We start from the raw sequence: 18,593 nt of genomic DNA, 5'->3' as shown, positions 1-18,593 counted from the left end.
ATGACAATAAAAATATAAAGCTTTTGAGTGTATTTCTTAGACATTTGTATTTGGTAACATAACAAAAATGCTTATTGCCTAAAAGACTCTTGAGCGTTATTTGTCAATTGGTCAAGAAAGTAAATGATTGAAAATGATTTTTGACAATTCTGTTGAAAAAACACAGACATTACTTCCTAGGACAGCTCTATTTTATTATGAGAACCCTAAGGACTGAAACTACATCTATCATTGTCTACTGCAACTTGCAAAACCTAACTTATAAAGGCTCTTTCTTAAAGACGTACTAAATTAAAGGTGTCTCGTACACTTCAGATTAGCAGGTGCTTAAGTTGTCACACCTAGGGAGAATAGTACCATTTTTGCTATTGTGAAATGTTTGTGTACTTTTATTACAATTTGTTGAGCCCAAAGTAAGTCTGTTGGAATACTGACTATGGTAATCTTTTGCCTAATGGTAACAGGGTATCCTATTCTAATAAAATTACTGTTATCATGATAGTTATCTGGCAGATAGAAGAATATATATCTTGTTTTAACAAAGTAAATATATCTCATGCAGTTTCAATTTATTTGGGATGAGGTCGATAATAGTGAGACCACGTTAGTATAAAAATATGTAAGATAACTTGTGCTTCTCAACAAGGAATATCTGACTTTTGTACTCAGTATCTTTAAAAAAGAATTTTCTTCTGACACTACTGCACACTGGCTACTTTTTACAGTTCTTATTGCTATTTGTTCACACCAGAAAGCTATTTTTGAATTGCCAGTATTAAAGATAATTACTTCCTTAGTGACAGGAAACACTATGTAATACCCTTGATCACTGAACAACAAGGATTTGAAGTATAGGGGTCAACTCATATGCATATTTTCTTCTGCCTCTGCCACACAGAAGCAACAACACCAACTTCTATTTCTCCTCCTCAGCCTACCTTGTGTGAATACGATGAGAATGAACACCTTTCTGATGATCCACCTCCACTTTATGAATAGTAAATAGTTTTTCTTCCTTATGATTTTCTTAATAATGGTTTATTTTCTCTAGTTTTCTTTATTGTAAGAATATAATGTATGATACATATACACAACGTTTTAACTGACTGCTTAAGTTAACAGTAGGGCTTCTGCTCAGCAGTAGGCTGTTAGTAAAGTTTTGGGGGAGCCAGTAGTTACACGCAAATTTTTCACCACACAGGAAATTGGTGCCCCTAACCCCTTCAATGTTCAGGGCAACTCTAATTAATATTCATTTCCTAGACAGAAACATTTATTATAAAATAGAAATAACTCATTTTAATAAGAAATCCAATTGATTATAATGTCACCACAGAGGAAACATATAACATACTAACTTTAAAACCTATTTTATTATTTATACAAAAATATCATAGAGCATTTTAGGGACCATAATTAAATGAAGACTTTTTTTAGACAATACTGTTTGTGATTATAAACTCCCTACAATTAACTTCTTACATAATTCCGAATTCTAGATTACTAAGAAACAAATTTTTAAAATATGCACACAATTTACACATTGACTTTTTAACTGCCCTTTTTGTGCTCAAAACTTCCTTACTCTTTATTTTTTTATCCATGGTAGAACGACCAAGAGTAATTCACTATCAGAAGTCTTACCTGGATTGCTGTTTTCAGAAAGATCGTCAGTTATCTTTTCTTCTTTATATTCTGAAATTTGGTGGTGAATGCTATGTATAAAAATGTAATAAGTAATATTACTATTTTAATGCTGATATGAAAACGTTTACCAAATATGTGAAATTCTCAGAGTATTTCAACAAAATCAGGGCTAATATCAGAACTTTAATTAGCCCACACACTTCAAATCTGTAAGCACTGCAAACTTATTATGCTTTGATTTAAAGAATAAAAAACTAAGGTGAAGTCCTCATGAAGTGTGAGCAGCATAGTTCAGTCAACAAACTAGAGTACGCTTGACATAACAAAAAGTGTCCTGAACTTAAAAGAAGTCTTAGGTGCTATGACCAACAGCTATTTGTTCATGGAAAAGTTGCTTGTCTTAGGCTCAATGTCTTCAAAACATGACGATTTTTCTTCCTTGTGTCACTCTTAATAGACATTTTTATAAATATTTAATATTAATACTATAACATTTTTACAATGCTTGAAGAAATAGTCAAGTAATGGATTACTTTGTTCTTTAATTTAATTGCTGAAATTATTTTAGAATCCCAAATACAACCCATTCTGCATTTTTCCCTAGGCTGCAATATTGAATGAAATGTTGAAGTTTCAAGAAAATGTTATTAAGTCCTAATTTTGATTATTAGTTGTCCTATTCTTTGTGGCTTGTAATTCAGGGTATCTCAGCTATTTCATAATTTGTGACAAAATTTATTAATAAATATATTATCTCATTAAATTAGATAACATAACTCTACCCCCATTACTGAGCTAATCAATCACACCAAAGGCAGAATAATCAACAAATGTCAAGACCTGCCTTGGACTGCTACTATTCCTTCTCTACCTACTCAAACTCTGAACCAGCAGATCTTCGTTAGCAAGATGCTTAATCTCCATGTTCTCTCCAAGTGATGGGGAAGGCAAAACCTTACTTTTATTTTTACTAGATTCAATGAAGGAGATTCTGGTTCATATTTTCTCATGTCTGAGACCAGTACCAACAACATATTTGCATATGACATTATACATGTTGCTCAACACTCAACTCCACTGTCATTTCATACATCACTTTACACAAATTTCTTGTTAGTGAAACTCACAATCTTAATATTAGGTCACACCTGTTTTGCTTTGACATACACTGTTTCCTCAGAGCTAGTCAGCAAATAGTCAAATGATGTTCACAGGACTGCACAGAATATGGAATGCTTCATAAATTTTCATGTCATCCTTGGGCACGGACCGTGGTAATCTTCTTTATATTCTTTCAATTTTCGTATATGTGTTGATGAAGCAAGCACAAAGCCCTATATGGACACTGATGAGTCAGGGATGAGGTTTGGCCCTGTTAAATCCAATCAACCTCCTGTATGTATGTATGTATGTATGTATGTATGTATGTATTGTATTAACAGAAGAGCCAAACAATTAACCTACCTTTAGCTCAGAGAATTCTGATGAATGGTTTCCCTAAGAGGTAGAATTTGAAAGAATTTAAGAAACCTCAGGTACAGGTCCAAGTAGCTTGGGAGATTTTCATTACTATGGAAAACACATCACTTGAGAGACCAGATACAAGTTAGTGACCATTACTCTGCAGAAGGATGAAATGTGACTTTCCAATACTTAAAAAAAAGGCACTAAACACAGGCAAAAGGAGCCTTGGCATACAAATTGGTAGCAAAGAAAAAAGGAAGTTCTAATGTCTTCCTACAATGATATTTGAAACTCTCTGACAGTTTAGAACAATCTCAACTATTTGCTAGAGGGAAGACAATCAGGGGCATCAAAGGATAACTTACCATAAAGACCTACGCTAAGTCTAGGCTGAGATGAGGGCTCCACATAAGGTTTGGAGTGTGGAGGGAGGGCCATTTTGCTCACTATGTGTGTGGCTCTAGCTAGGAGGCCCAGCTGCCAGAGCAGGGTACTGGTGGTTTAGGAACAATGGTTGAGCATACGTGCACGAACTCAAAAAATGTGTATGTAGCCTTGAAGTCTAAATATGGATCACCATATGAAGACTGAGGGATCTGAATCTGTAAGGGCATCCTGGTTGCAAAGGTCAATCATTTCCAGACAGCAAGACCAGTGTCAAATGGAATAACAGAATAAATGAAACAATAGAATGATTGAAGTGTCCTTTCATTCCCCTCTCTCAGACTTGTAAAAAGAACTGTCTTCTTTGCATTTAGAGAACCATTTCATTTCCTGAAAAATTCAAGGAGGAGGCTATAGGAAATAGCCCCTAGAAGACACTACAACATTATCTGTCAAGTAGACATTTCAAGACCCAAATAACTAATTAGAAGGATCAAACATGTGGCATATAATCCCATGCACAAGAGTTATTCTTCAAATGAAATGGATGATGCTGATACCATCCCTGATGATAAAGGTTTCTTGAAAGTCTTGAGATGATGAATTCTGTACCCATTACTACTTCTAACTCGTTTAGCCTTTTGTTTGATTTCTGGCTGATGAATTCGACTAATTCACTGCCATTCCAACACTACCTGAAACACACTATGAAATCTCACCTGATGTATAAGATACAAAATTTGAAAGTATTTTAAACCTTGATTTAGTGTTCACTGGTCTTTTAATGTAAATACTTACGTATTAAAACCACTAGTATTGGCATAATCCTTAACAGTCCTTCCAGAGATATCTTCAGAAAAAACATCCATACCTTCCTCAAGAAGGTGTAGTATACTTGGTGAGTTATGATGTTCAGCAAGCATGAGGGCCGTTCTAAAATAACAAAGAGATAACCTCACCCTTGGGAACTTTAATAAAGTTATTTAAAATGCTAATTTGATATACATTGCCAGCTGAATATTTTGCCTATCAGTATAGAATTAACCTTTTATATGTACTAACAGACACAAGCATCTTGGGTGCTCAAGCGTGCCTCTTTGTAAATTACCACCTAGGTTAAAAGGAAGGGACAAAAACGTAGCTTCTTGTCCCATTAAGGTATGACATAGTAGAAGTTGGTCATTCTCTGCTGAGATCACTTATCTAAAGTAAGCAAAGCATTGCATGAAGTATGCTCCATGTCTTCCCTATTTTGACATAATGAACTGTAATTCAGAGTCAACTAGGGGTCAGTTAAGTAAGAGCTATCTGCAGGCTTAACCAATAACATTAGTAGTAATGGTGAAAATAGTAGCCATAGTAGTTTCAGTTAATGATGTTGATGAGCATGTGCTGGGGACTAAATTCAATGTTCTATATATAATCTTACTTGTACACAACCACCCTGGAAGGGCATAGTGTTATTCTCCTTCTCATATTAGAATACACATTTGGTGGGAAGTGGTCTTCCCAACGTCGCACACCTAGCAAGTGGGAAAGCTACAATTTAAACCCGGTTTTATATGAATGAAAAGCTGTCTCTTCCCTTTATCATCCACTTATGACTTATCTTCATTAAAGAAAAATTTTATCCACTTAAAGTTGTCTTTCTCCCTTTTCTCATGACAATTAAAAAGAAAAAATCAAAATACATTAGAAATGAAAAAGGAAAACAACTGATGAACCCACAGTATCTAGTTATAGCAATTAATAATCCTTTACAGATCACCTAACATCAATATTTTTCAAAGAAAGCACTTAAGGCAAAAGAGTGGTCCCAAAGAAAAAATGATTTTCAACTTCTATTTATGTTTCATATAGCATTTTTGAAGGAAAACTCTATAAGAAGAAGTTAACAAAATACTATAAAAGTATTAAGAAGGTCAATATTGAGTCATAAAGTGATCTAAAAGTTAAAATCCACACTTCATTAAAACTAATATGGAACCTCTTTAGGTGATATAAGATCACATGATCAAAAACATCAGATTACAAATAACAAATATCAGTCAGTATCATGAGAGATGATGAATCCTACTGCATATTGTTCTTTAGCTTCCAGAGTCCAAATAATTGCTTTTCTATCTAAGTGATGATTTGTGTTGATATTTGTCACTCTATCCTCTCAACAATTATGTTAATCTTCTCATTCATTTAATAATTCTGACTGGAGTGACTCTTACTACCCTAAAATAACATTCACATTTAAAAAAAAAGCACTAAATACTATACCTGTTCATTTTATCTACTGCATTTATATCTGCATTCTTCTGTATCAAAAATTCTACCATTTCCTCTTTAGTTCCACTTACAGCAAGTAGAAGTGGAGTGAGGTGATCCTGTAATACAGAAAAATCAATTTATCATTCAAAAAATTTCATATTTCTCAACTGAACTGAACATTTGATGTAAGAGCCTATGAACTTAAATGTATCATACAGAAAGTAAATGAAAGGTAGTTTCATCCACTCGCCCGTCTGTTCTGCTCCTTCCCTTAGAAACTCCCCTCCTCTGCCTCTCCAGGCTAACTCCTGCCATCTCCAAAACTCATTTCAAACGTTTCCGGGTTCTAAGAATCTTTGTTTCTATCACAACATTTACCATGATATGCTGTACTTATTTTATTGTTTTCCATCTAAACCAAGAGCTTCTTGGGGGCAGGGGCTGTATCTTTTATCTCCATATTTACAAACCCTAAGATGTAGTAATAAATGCTTCAAGGATTTTTATTGAATTAATATCAATTATTGTACCTACAGCAATGTTTTTTAAATGATATTCCAAAGAGTATTTAGATACCATAAGTTAAACACTGTACCCCAAAAGGAAGATTCCATGACCATCCAGGCTAGAGAAGTAGTGCAAAACTGTGCATCGTATGTCCAGTATTAAAGAAATCTCTCAAGCTTTGTCTGATCTCTATTTGACAAGTATTATTATTATTTAGTTTTTTTGGTAAACAACATGTGAAGAATTAAATCTTTAGAGATACAGTTTTAAGAACTTTCCAGTGAATGTGGAGGTTTCCTCCAGGTGATACAAACTCATGTGATTCTCTTCTAACAGTAGTGTAGGACCCCAGGGTACCAATGTCAGGTACTCCTTCTCCAAAGGGTCACGAAGGAAATGGGCTCTGAATAAAAGAGAGAGGTTTCAAATGAATTTCAACTCATTATTTCATGGTCCATGTTGTTTCTCCTGTGACAAGGTGACAGATTTTTATCTTAGTTATTAGAAGGCTCACTATGATTTTTTTCCTCAATTATCCTGATGATCCTGGGATGCTAATGCCTATCTGCTTTATTTTAATCCACTTGTATTCTGATTTCTATTTTAATTGGTACTCGAGTTGGTTTTTACTTCATGCAAAATATAAATCAGAAATAAAAATATAATGGCTTATCAATTAGAGTTCTAATACTGATCTATATGGATTATTGCTAGCACAATGGAAGCCATTAAATCATTTGCATTTTATAGAGTTTATGCTGAGGAGAAAGATATAATGCTGTCTTCATTACACACAGCCTAGCCAACTATAACCATGGGTAAAGTTCCCTCGTGGTCTAGTGGTTAGGATTCAGCGTTCTCACCATGTGTAACCTAAAAAGCTTATAGGTATTCCAATAGGATGATGATTTTTTATGGTATATATAATAAAAACTTGATTTTTTAAAAAAATTTCTATATTCTAAAATTCAACCATATTACTAATGGATAAATGTATATTATAATATAGATGACATACATTCTAAACAAGTATAAACTGTCTTGAAAACCTTGAAATTATTTCAAAAAATACTAAAAAACAAGCTTTGTCCTCTCAAATACTTAGGTAGGCAAGTAGATGTCCTGAGCCTGTGAAATATCTAGATAGGCACAGTAGCAAACTGGAGAACATACACGTTGTATAAAGGGGGAAGATTCTGCACAGCACAGCAAACATATGAGCTCAAGGGACAATAGGCTTGACTCTTTAGGGAAGCCTGAAACCCAGGTTCCTGCATGTCTCCCAAATTTTACATGCGGACTCAACTTATCGAGGCAAAGTAAATCTACTTATGGGCTGCATTTTGACTATAGTCTCATGTTCTAAAATTCACTAATGATGTTTCCAAATAGTCATGTATAAAGCAAGTACTTGCATGTGAAATCTTTGTTTTCTTTAGTGTCATAGGTTTTACCAAAATATCAAGCCCCAATATGGAATAAAAATTGCTATTAAGATTTATAATACCCACAACAAGAATTTTTCAAACATCTATTCGTTTACTGTCTACTTGTGTTTATTTTTCCCAGATTGTTACCCAAATGGTTAACTAGTTCACAGACTGCTAAAACTAAATTATTAAAAGAATTCCTCTCTGTGTTCTTGGAAACTTCATGCTTTTAAGTGTTGAAAACTGCCATCCTCATTATGTCAAAGCTGTATGAACTTAACAGACATACTGAGATAGTCCATAATACAGCTGTACCTGAATAAAAGATTCAAGATTTGCTACTGTGCTAACTGAGAATGCCTTGCTTGTAGTAAACATTTGTTGAACTAATCCCCTGAATGATAACAAAGAAATGTGAAATCCCGAAAGGGCCCGTTACTACTTATTGAAAGACTGTCCATAAGCAGATTTCTAAAGACCCTCTGACTGGCAGTGAATGATTGCTAAACAGCAGGAAACGGGTGTTATTCCATAAGCTGATAGATGTTGCCAATAATATTCTTTGGAACTGCTCAACCACAGAGCTAGAGAGAGGCAGATAAAGTCAGGCTAATATTATTAGAAAGGACAGATTTGAAGGAAGTAGCATCTCTCAAACTCCAATTCTTCTGGAGATTTCTTATGTTTTTGAAACATGGGAATTTCTATATTATATTTGTTTATTCAGTGGTTCTTAAATAGGAATGCATCAGAATCTGAAGAAAAGTATTTTTATTGGCTACAGAGAGGGTCTGACTATGTTGCACAGGTGGACTCAAACTCCTGGGCTCAAGTGATCCTCCTGCCTCAACCCTCCAGACTAGCTGGGACAACAAGCACACGCTTCTGCACCCAGCTTTGAGGAAATGTTTCAATATACATATCCAGGCCTTCTTAGATTTACTAAATTAAAATCTGCAGGGCTGAGCCTAGACTTCTAGATTGTTAAAAAATGTTCCCCGGTCACTGTGACACGGCTCTAGCTGAGCACTAGCACAGCAGGCAATCACTTCAATGTCCGGTCTCTCTCACATGGCCAAGGCCCTTTATCACTTGGAGATCTGGCCCAAAACAGGAAATAGTGAGAGATGGAGTCATTTGCTGAAAACTCCATTTAGTCTTGCTGCACAGGGTTAGAACAGGGACTAAGAAACTCAAAATGCAACTTGATTTTGCTATTTATAAGTTTTGTACCTTCCACCTTCCCAACAAGAAATTCTAGTAGAGTCTTGTCGAAGTGGCTGTTTCTGCAAGAGGAGGATAAGTGGCTGTTTGGGCAAGAGCAGGATATTCTTCCCTCTTCTCAAGTCTTTCCCACATCCTCACCACCTATTCACTGCCAATCTGCTTTCCTCAGAGTCCTCCTAACATCGATTTCTGGGCAAGTTTACAACTCCCTAACACTCTTTCCCAAACTAAGAATTACTTTCCGTAAAACTGAAGAGCACTTTGTCTAAACATAGAAACCAAGAACAAACAGACAAGTAAACACACAAAAAACTCTTCATTGTATTTTCCGCAAATTACCTAATTTCCAAATTTCCTGCATATTTCTGACTGTTCTCTCTTTCCCTTTCCATTTCTCTCTCTTACGACTTGCCAATTAGAGATAAGTCACTTTGATATAAATTGCATTTCTAAGGAACCTGTCAGCAGCAGCAAGACTTCCATTTACTATATAATGCTTTAGTTTTCAGGTATAAGATAAAGGGTATTTGCAGGGCAAATTTGGCTCCCCTGGGTTGTTTTATACTAAATAGAAAAAACAAACAAACAAACAAAAAAAACACAACACTTGTTTCAAAAAAAAGTTAACAAGTTTTCCTTTAACAAATGCAGGGTTTTCACAAATATTAACCATGAATGTAGAAAAGAAAACTGCATCTTCTAATGCTTCTTTAAATGTATAAACATTTTAAGTAAAATTTTAAGACAATTAAGGTATTTCAAAATATTTTCATTCACGGAACGTTTGAGCTTCCAAATATGGAAAATTGACAGTTACATATGTCAGCGTTTGATATTTTTCAAATACAGTTCATTGATCTCTACCTTGTTTATGGCTTCTTTATTTGCGCCATGTGAAAGGAGCTTTGCTGCGATCGATGGGGTGTCGCCATAGACAGCATAGTGAAGAGCTGTGTTGCCATACACGTCACTGTGATTCGGATCGGCACCGTGTTCTAACAGGATGGTGGCACACTCCTCTTCCAGGCATTGTACCGCCTATCAGTATCAGATCAAGAAATAGATCATAAATTCTAAGAGTTCAAAAGAAACATTCCAAAGATTCCACCGACTAGTTACATTTAAATGAAACAAATTTGTTTTTATTGTGTATATTGAAATGAAATCTGTCTCATGCTGCAATAGGTGGCTGCTATATACCTTAATCAGAGCTGTCCTTTTTTCACTGTCGGGGACATTGAGCTTGCATTTTCTGTCCACCAGGACAGTAACTACTTCTGGATGGCCACTGGCACAGGCCAAATGGAGAGCAGTCCTATGAAAGTGAGAGAGATTTTTAGGAAATTGTAGTGCACTACCTTAAAATATACAATGATTCATGTAATTATAAATATTAAACAGCATGTTTTCTTCTACCTTTAAAGCAAATATTTAATTTTCTTGTGAAGAAAGTACAATATTTATTAGCTGCTATTCCTCACTAGATTAATAAAAGAGCAGCCTATTTTAATAGAAAGAGATTGGCTTTTGGTATCAGTTCAACTTGGATTTGCATCCTACTTTAAGCTCTATCAATTATGAGCTATTGACCAGGCACGGTGGCTCATGTCTGTAATCCTAGCACTCTGGGAGGCCAAGGCAGGTGGATCATTTGAGCTCAGGAGTTTGAGATCAGCTTGAGCAAGAGCGAGACCCTGTCTCTACTAAAAATAGAAAGAAATTAGCTGGAAAACTAAAAATATACAGAAAAAATTAGCTGGGCATGGTGGCACATGCCTGTAATCCCAGCTACTCAGGAGGCTGAGGCAGAAGGATTGCTTGAGGCCAGGAGTTTGAGGTTGCTGTGAGCTAGGCTGATGCCATGGCACTGGAGCCTGGGCAACAGAGTGAGACTCTGCCTCAAAAAAAAAAAAAAAAAAACTTATTATCTATCACTTAGCCCTTCTGTGCCTCAATTTCCTCTTCAATAAAATAGGCAAAAAGAAAAAAATAGTAGCTATCTCATAGGACATCACTGTGATGCTCAAATGAGAATCTGTACGAAGTATGTGGAACAGTTCCTAATGTAAATAACAGCTCAGTGACTGTTACATAATGTAATTATTACTACTGCTTAACAAAGATAACATTTTAATTAAGCAAAATAATGCAATTATGCCTACATTGTGATTTATTTAAAGACTAGAGATAACATTGTATTTCAGTGCTGCTAGGGTGCTCATTTTCTCACATTTTAACATCACTGATACTGGAACAGCACCTTTTATTCATGATTTATTTCAACTACAATGGGCAGCATAGAAAAATTATCTCATTGATAAGCAAAATAACGGGACATCACAAAATCAATGCTGCCTTACATTAAGTGAAATAGGGCATATACAATAGGTCTATGGAAGTTCTAGTTATTTCACTGGCAGTTATGTAAGTTTCAGTTCTTAAAAGTACTATGGAAAAGAAGGTTGAAATAACAAAATTTTTAATACCAAATAATTCTTACTTTGATTTTCAAATAACTTCAGAGCAAAAGAAACTCAGGACTAGAATGAATAGGTATGCCCCATTTGTTCAATATATAGATTTATACACTGTGTGAGAATCAGATATTTTGAACGTTTAATGTTAATAATTAATACTGTTACAAATTTTAAAAGGGCAGTTAAAGTCATCTTTTACAATTGTCTACCTTCAGAAATGCTTTTGTTTGAAAGGAGTGAGCAATGACTTTAACTGAAATTAAGTCCTAATCCTCCAATTTTAAATTTCTCAAATTGCTCAGGCTGGTCAGGTAAATAGTTTTAAGGATGGATGTGTCCTGAAAGTTAGTAGAATACGTCTGCTACATAACAGGTCTTCATAGTATGTTTGATGAATAAATGCATTGAGAAAACAGAGTACAAGAGTTAAATATTTTGAAAGAAAACCCCTATAAAGTAATACCTTTGTAATAGTAACATTTATATTTCCTATTTTTCATTTTCATAATGATACACCTAAACTATAATGATTCATCTAAAATTTTTGCATGTAAGTAATAAATTATATAACAAAACAGATGCACATTAAAAAACTGTGTATGTAATAAAATCTTCAAGCACAGATGAAAAGATTCCCTTTACTTCTGAAGGGATAAAAGTTGGTGGAATATTCCAATCCACAAAATAATTTTAAAATAAATTCATAGAAATTAAGAAATTACTTCTATCTGTGCAAGATTCATATAACTGCTCTTCCCAGGGATTATATCCTTAATGACAAACTTTTACTAGAACTTTTAAATCGTACATGCTAATTGCCCAGAAATAACAAATTTTACCACATTGTGTACATATTTTAAGCTAACATGAGACCACAGTGTGTTTGTGTATATGTATAATAATCAAATTGACTTTTATTCTTACTTGATATACCTAAATACTCTTTACATGTCAGCACACATATGTACCTATGCCACCTTCTATGGTGACATATTATTCCATCTATGGACACAATCTAATTGATTTATAAAGCCATCATATGCATTCCTCTTAAAACCGTATTATTTTAAGTGCTGAGAAAAACAAATTGTATGATCTCTATTTCTTGAGGATATTTTGCTGTAATGCAATTGATGGGTAAAGGGCATATACAATTTTTAAATGTGTAGTTCCAGTTGCCTCCTTAGTGTAGTAGGCAGCGCGTCAGTCTCCTTTGTATGTAGTTACCACCAAGTTGTCTATTTGAAAAGAAATCAGCAACATAAACTGTAAGCACCAGTATAAGTATTTTCCATGTTTAATATTAGTATTTAATGTCTTCATTCTTACAAACTTCGAGGATAGATTAACAGTATCTCATTTCTCTTTTAACTTAAAATCCTTCTCTTAGCAGGGACACTTAATATTTTTTCTTATGTTTGTAGGTCACTTGTAGATCTGTAAAAAAAAGTACTTTGCCCAATTTTAAATTAGACGTCAGTTTTTATCTTGTTTAATTTGTCACCATCATCAAGTTTTAAATTCTTTCATACATTTGGGTGTTTCTAGATTTTCTATTCTATTCCATTCATTTATCTATCTCTTCAACTGCTAATAAATGATTAATTTGTGGAAATTCATAGCATATTTGGATGCCTAGAAGAGCAAGTCTTACTCCATTACAAAATTTTTCTTCATCTCATCACAATAGTAAAAGCAAGACAGCATGTGTTAACTAAAAAATTTAGAAACCTTATAACATTTATTTAGCTCATGTAAAATTGATAAAATAGAAAGAGCTCATATTTTCAGAAAAATGAGTCTTCCTATTGAAGACTATGGTACCATATACCCACTTCAAATTTTCCTTCTAAGTTCCCTGAGTAAAGAACACATTTTCATAGGTGTACAGTGACATGAAATGGATATTGAACTTCTTGCTAAGATGTTTTAGCACAGAATTATTTATAGTATACTTATTATTCCTCTCACTATGTACCTTCCCATAAGGTATATAACATAATGATTTAAAATGTGTACATTAACAATAAAACACCGTGTATACTTGTGCTAGTTAAGTAACTAAACTTGGCAAGAAGCTGTCCTAGAAGGGGAGTCATGAGTGGACGGGGAAGCAGCTGAAGTCCTGTTTTTGTGCTGCTGCCCATGAAGCTGGCCTTGGCGCTGGACCCCTCCCAGGTGCCACGTCCCAGGTGCTGCGGAGCCCGTAGGGAGGACAGCCGGGCTCCCTCACCGCCAGTTCCCCGGGCTCCTGCAAGTCTGGGAAAGGCATCTCCCCCACAACCCGGGATGGCCGCGCCCATTACCTCTTCTTTCTATCTCTGGCATCCAAGACCTTTTTCTTCAGCGAAAGGATCTGCTCCACTTTCGCGACGTCACCGGCGCTGGCAGCTTGGTGGATTTGGCTGAGATCTTTCTTCCAGATGTGGTACCGTGGCTGCAGGAAGGCGCTGTCACCAGCCTCGCCTTCCAGGCCCTCTCTGGTCTGGCCATGGTGGCTGGAGGGGCCGGAGGGCGGCCCACCCTTGTCTGCCCCAAAGCAGAAGATCTTCCTCATGGTGGCGGCTGCCGGTTTCGGGGGAACCTCAGCCCACCCGCACCCCCACCCCACCCCACCCCAGCCCACCCCCTGCCTATTCCCCGCCTCGGGAGTCCAGTGCAGTGAGGACAATCCGATCTACCACGACCTCCAACAAGGGAAATCCTGGTCTCCAACTTCTGACAGCTGTAAATGGCCAGGCAGCACCAAGCACAGCCAAGCGACCACAGGCACCGCCAGAACCGTTAAAGCAACTGCTCACGTGCGCGTGACAATGAGCCGTCACTGCGCATGCGCACAACTGCCAGTGGGAAACCGCCCCCGTCCCCCTCCCCCCCTTGGTGACACACTCCAGAACGCGCCACTCGGGGCTGTTCTGTCCCTGCTGCCGCGTGGCCTGCATGTGTGGCTGCAACTCGGGCCCCTACGTGGGCTGGCGGAGCTCACCCCGGGGCTGCCTCAGGCTCTCTGAGGGTGGCACCCCTGGGCCTGTGGGTTCCCAGCCAGCTGAACTCTCTGCTGACCATGGCTATAAAATTACAGACTCTAAATAAAGCTGTCTATTTTTCCAAATCTTTCTATCAGAAAATGTGTTTCTGTTTTGAATACCTAAAGCTGGTGCAGACAATTACTTTTCAGTATGAGTGGTGGGAAAAGAGGCTGTCAGTGGAGAAGTAGAATAAAATATGATCCTCCAAGATTTGGAACAATAGACAGCTTTCCCATTGTTGGGTGATGGCATTTGGGCCTGGGTCTGGTTAAAGTCCCTGACCTGGTGTTTGTCATATAGGAAGGGTCACAGGGAACTGACAGGGGTAGACTCCTGTGGCCTTTTGGTCTCTCTCTGCTGACCATGGCTATAAAATTGTAGACTCTAAATAAGATACGCACATCTCATTGATACCTTGAAGCTGAAAAAAAAAAAAAATCAGTCAAGACCCAAAGATTGCCTGGCCACAAAATATCTCAAAGCAAGCTTGGGCTCTTATTTCTGGAACTTTCTTCTTCCCCTTTTACAATTCCTCCTCTTAATTGTTCCCTTAGCTAACCTCTTCTTTTTACAAAATCCTTAGCTATTCTGTCAGACTGCTTATCAAAAACATAAACCCTCTTGAAAACCAGATTTTTTTTAAGAAATATTTTTGCCATTCATACTTTTTTTAAAAGTAAAATGTAAAATTCCTATAAAGACACCCTCCCTATACTAAAGGAAATGGTGACATTATCTTCAACGACAAAGAATGAGTCCAAGAAACTACTGTCAGACCTTGTTAAAAGAACTCATAAGAGTTCTAAACTCATAAGTTTTCAGCCTTCTCACATATTTCAGTCACATTTTCACAGTTAACTGTTGTTTGTACAATCCAGTATATTGATAACTGAATCAAACTGCCTTACTGAAAATTGGGTGCACAGACTTTATAAGATGGCCTACTAAAAAAAATCTTAACCTTATGCCATTTTGTCAGAAAAAATGATTTAGATCCAACTGGTTTTTATAAACTGGTGAGTTTATGTGTTTTACTATCTCATGACTAAAATTCTAAAATGAAAACTTTAAGACCTTTTTTATGTGTACATATATATATATATATATACACACAATACATATATTTAGATATATTGATGCATATATACATACATTATGTCATATGTAATGCCTACATAATAAAATCAGGTATCGTCAGCAAGAAATCCCTTCAAAAGTTCTATTTTGGCCGGGCGTGGTGGCTCACGCCTGTAATCCTAGCACTCTGCGAGGCCGAGATGGGCGAATTGTTTGAGCTCAGGAGTTCGAGACCAGCCTGAGCAAGAGGGAGACCCCGTCTCTACTAAAAATTGAAAAAAATTATATGGACAGCTAAAAAATATATATAGAAAAATTAGCCGGGCATGGTGGGGCATGCCTGTAGTCCCAGCTACTCGGGAGGCTGAGGCAGGAGGATTGCATAAGCCCAGGAGTTTGAGGTTGCTGTGAGCTAGGCTGACGCCACGGCACTCTAGCCCAGGCAACAGAGCGAGACTCTGTCTCAAAAAAAAGAAAAAGTTCTATTTTGATTGGTTTAAATAAATGAGCACTCAAAATATTTAGTAATTGAATCAAATTATTTTTAGTTCAAAGGACAAGAAAAGCTTTGATAAATTAATTGTTTTAAAAATTAATGATAAAATGAAATTAGAAATGTCTTCAAAGTTGTCAACATACTTTCTTGCCTCGGTTTACTGGCTTACCAGTGAAGGTTTTTACATCCATGTAACTTTCTGTACTGTTTTCAAAGTCTTTTGATTATCAGTTTGGTTAAATGAATGACTACTATTTTACAGTGTTCTGTGATTTTGTATTGGTCAAATGTTTTCAGCCCTTTAACATCTTTGACAAACCTCTCCCAAATTGAATTCTAACTTAAGCATCTTTAACCTAGAATTAATTATGAAAATTTCCAGTTGGGTCCCTGGAGAGTTTCAAAATACATATCTCCCATCTTAAAAGGATATTAAATGATTAGGTGTATTTGGTAAATTGTATAAGAAACATGGTCCAATGATAAGTGATACTAGATCTTCTTTAGTTTCATTTATTGGTATGTTGTTGATATGAATGTTTCAAAAATATCATTTCTATACACATGTAAGTATATAGAAATCTAATATATTATCAGTCATAATGCTGGTTACTATATGTCATAGATATGGTGAAGTTTCCTTATTGACTGTAAACTTTCATCAGATTTTTAACCATGGCTATTCTAATTCTTTGTCATGGTTATAGTTTTGAATTCTCTAAAAATCATTTACAGTCAGATTCATGAAACAGACTCCAACAGATTCGCTGTTTTTTTTTTTTTTTCCCCCAGGGACAGAGGGGAGGGAGAGGAGGGAGAGAGGAGAGAGAAAGCCTCCAACAAATACTCTTAAATACAGCTTTCTGATAACTTTAAGGACAATGGACTAAATAAAAATTTCCAGAACTCTGCTAAAGAAATGGGTGGATTCATGATACTACTAACAGAGATTAAGCAGAACAAATGTTCACTATATGACATTGAATAACTGATAAAATCATGTCTTTATGACTTTTATTTAAAGCATTTTTGTTTGTCTACTTGAAAGGTTTGTTTTCCAGATTTATTTATTACCAAGGCTTTGACTAAAATATCAAATTTGAAAATATGCATACAATGCCTGACTTCAAGCATCCTTAGACTAAAATAAGTAAATAAAAACTCACTTTCTGCCAGAGCCAGCATCCTTAAAACTGTAAATAAAACCTAAAGTCTGCCTTGTTTTGGCGTCCTAGCCTTAAGAAGTTATTAAACCTGAGGTTTCTATGTGATCAATATAGAGAAAAACAGTTATACTTCCAAAAAAAAAAGCTATAATACACTCATTATTCGACTGTAGCTCTGTATATTATTTTGTGAATTTTTCTGTGTTCTTCTTATCTAACTTTCCTACAAAAAATTACAAAAATGCAAACTTCTCTGTGCCTTAAGCCCTATAAGCTGAAACTAGATAAATTTCAAGGGACAAGTCTATGGGTAATGTACGGGCCACACAGAAAGTTCACCAAACTATCCGATGCTATAGCCAGAGACACTGAAATGTAAACCAGGACAAGTTGAATTTCCCGTGCCGTAAATGGCTTTTCCTAAGAGGTTGAAACAAGACTCCATATAATAATACTCACCACATATGTCTGGACTTTTCAGTATGTTTAGTTGATTACCTTTAAAATTAGTTTCATGGTTTAAAGCTATTATTCAAACTGGGCTTATTATTTCATTATGATTTTAAGCTTTGTTCTTATTGCCTGCCTAATCTTCGTAAATCCAACTCTCTTCATAATATAATTTGGCTAAATGCTTCAAGATAATTTCTGATGCCTGTGGGACTGAGAAGATGGAACTTGATGCTGGAATCCAAACAGCTGGGCACAGAGAACATTTTTCCTTCTGGCCTCTCTGTTACTCTAATGTGTCCTGGGTCTCTGACAGGTCCTCATACTTTCCCCTGACCTGGGACAGAGACCGCCAGGACAGGTCCATCCTGGCACCAAGGGACAATTACGTCTAACTTCAAAATGATTGATCAGTGATTGTTTCAGAAAAAGATATTGATCCAAAGGGGGAAATGTAAAACTGTGTCATTCTTACCACACCCAACTAAAACAGAGTGAAGCAGCCTGTGGTGGGGGAAAGCACTGAGAACACATAACATGTGTCAGCAATGCAATTCTCTGTAAGTCTGGCTGCTAAAACCGTGTTCAGGGAACTTGAGGCCAGTTTTATCTAATATTGCTTTAAATGACCTGCTGTAAATCTAAGGCTAAGTTTTTCCACTACCGTTACTTCCTAATCAAAACTTGCCAGCTCCATCAAACCTTACTAGTGCAAATGAATATATTACATTTCTGGTGTTTATAAAACTTCCAAACTTCTCTTTGTTTTCAGACATAACAAAGACCACTCAGTCTGCATGTATGCCTTGAGTTGCAATTCTTCTTTCCCAAATAAAAAATTAAATTTATAGATTCATCTCTATATTTTTATTTTGACTTTGACAGTGTCAGGGCCATTTCTTTCCTTGGTGTTTGGGAAATGTTGAGTTCCTGTTCTAGGAGAGAGCACAGAGAGTTGACTGGCTATTTTGGGATGA

At 36.1% G+C, this 18,593-nt stretch overlaps 1 protein-coding gene and 1 non-coding gene across 2 annotated transcripts; both read right to left on the bottom strand.

Moving 5' to 3' along the window:
* Positions 1 to 2,868: 2,868 nt before the first annotated feature.
* On the bottom strand, positions 2,869 to 2,975 carry LOC123630002. Its single transcript, XR_006732517.1, has one exon. It is a non-coding gene; the product is annotated as a U6 spliceosomal RNA (small nuclear RNA).
* A 1,314-nt stretch (positions 2,976 to 4,289) lies between these two features.
* Positions 4,290 to 13,955, bottom strand: LOC123629978 (putative ankyrin repeat domain-containing protein 20A5). Its single transcript, XM_045539318.1, has 5 exons — positions 13,705 to 13,955; positions 10,122 to 10,236; positions 9,786 to 9,959; positions 5,767 to 5,873; positions 4,290 to 4,428 (listed from the first exon to the last, which is right to left on the bottom strand). Exons 1-5 carry the CDS (start codon positions 13,953 to 13,955, stop codon positions 4,290 to 4,292), a joined length of 786 nt encoding a protein of 261 aa, XP_045395274.1.
* Positions 13,956 to 18,593: the final 4,638 nt, after the last annotated feature.

The sequence above is a fragment of the Lemur catta genome, unplaced genomic scaffold, assembly GCF_020740605.2.
Source record: "Lemur catta isolate mLemCat1 unplaced genomic scaffold, mLemCat1.pri scaffold_66_ctg1, whole genome shotgun sequence".
Classification (NCBI taxonomy): Eukaryota; Metazoa; Chordata; class Mammalia; order Primates; family Lemuridae; genus Lemur; species Lemur catta.
This window is presented reverse-complemented; position numbering and strand designations above follow the sequence as displayed.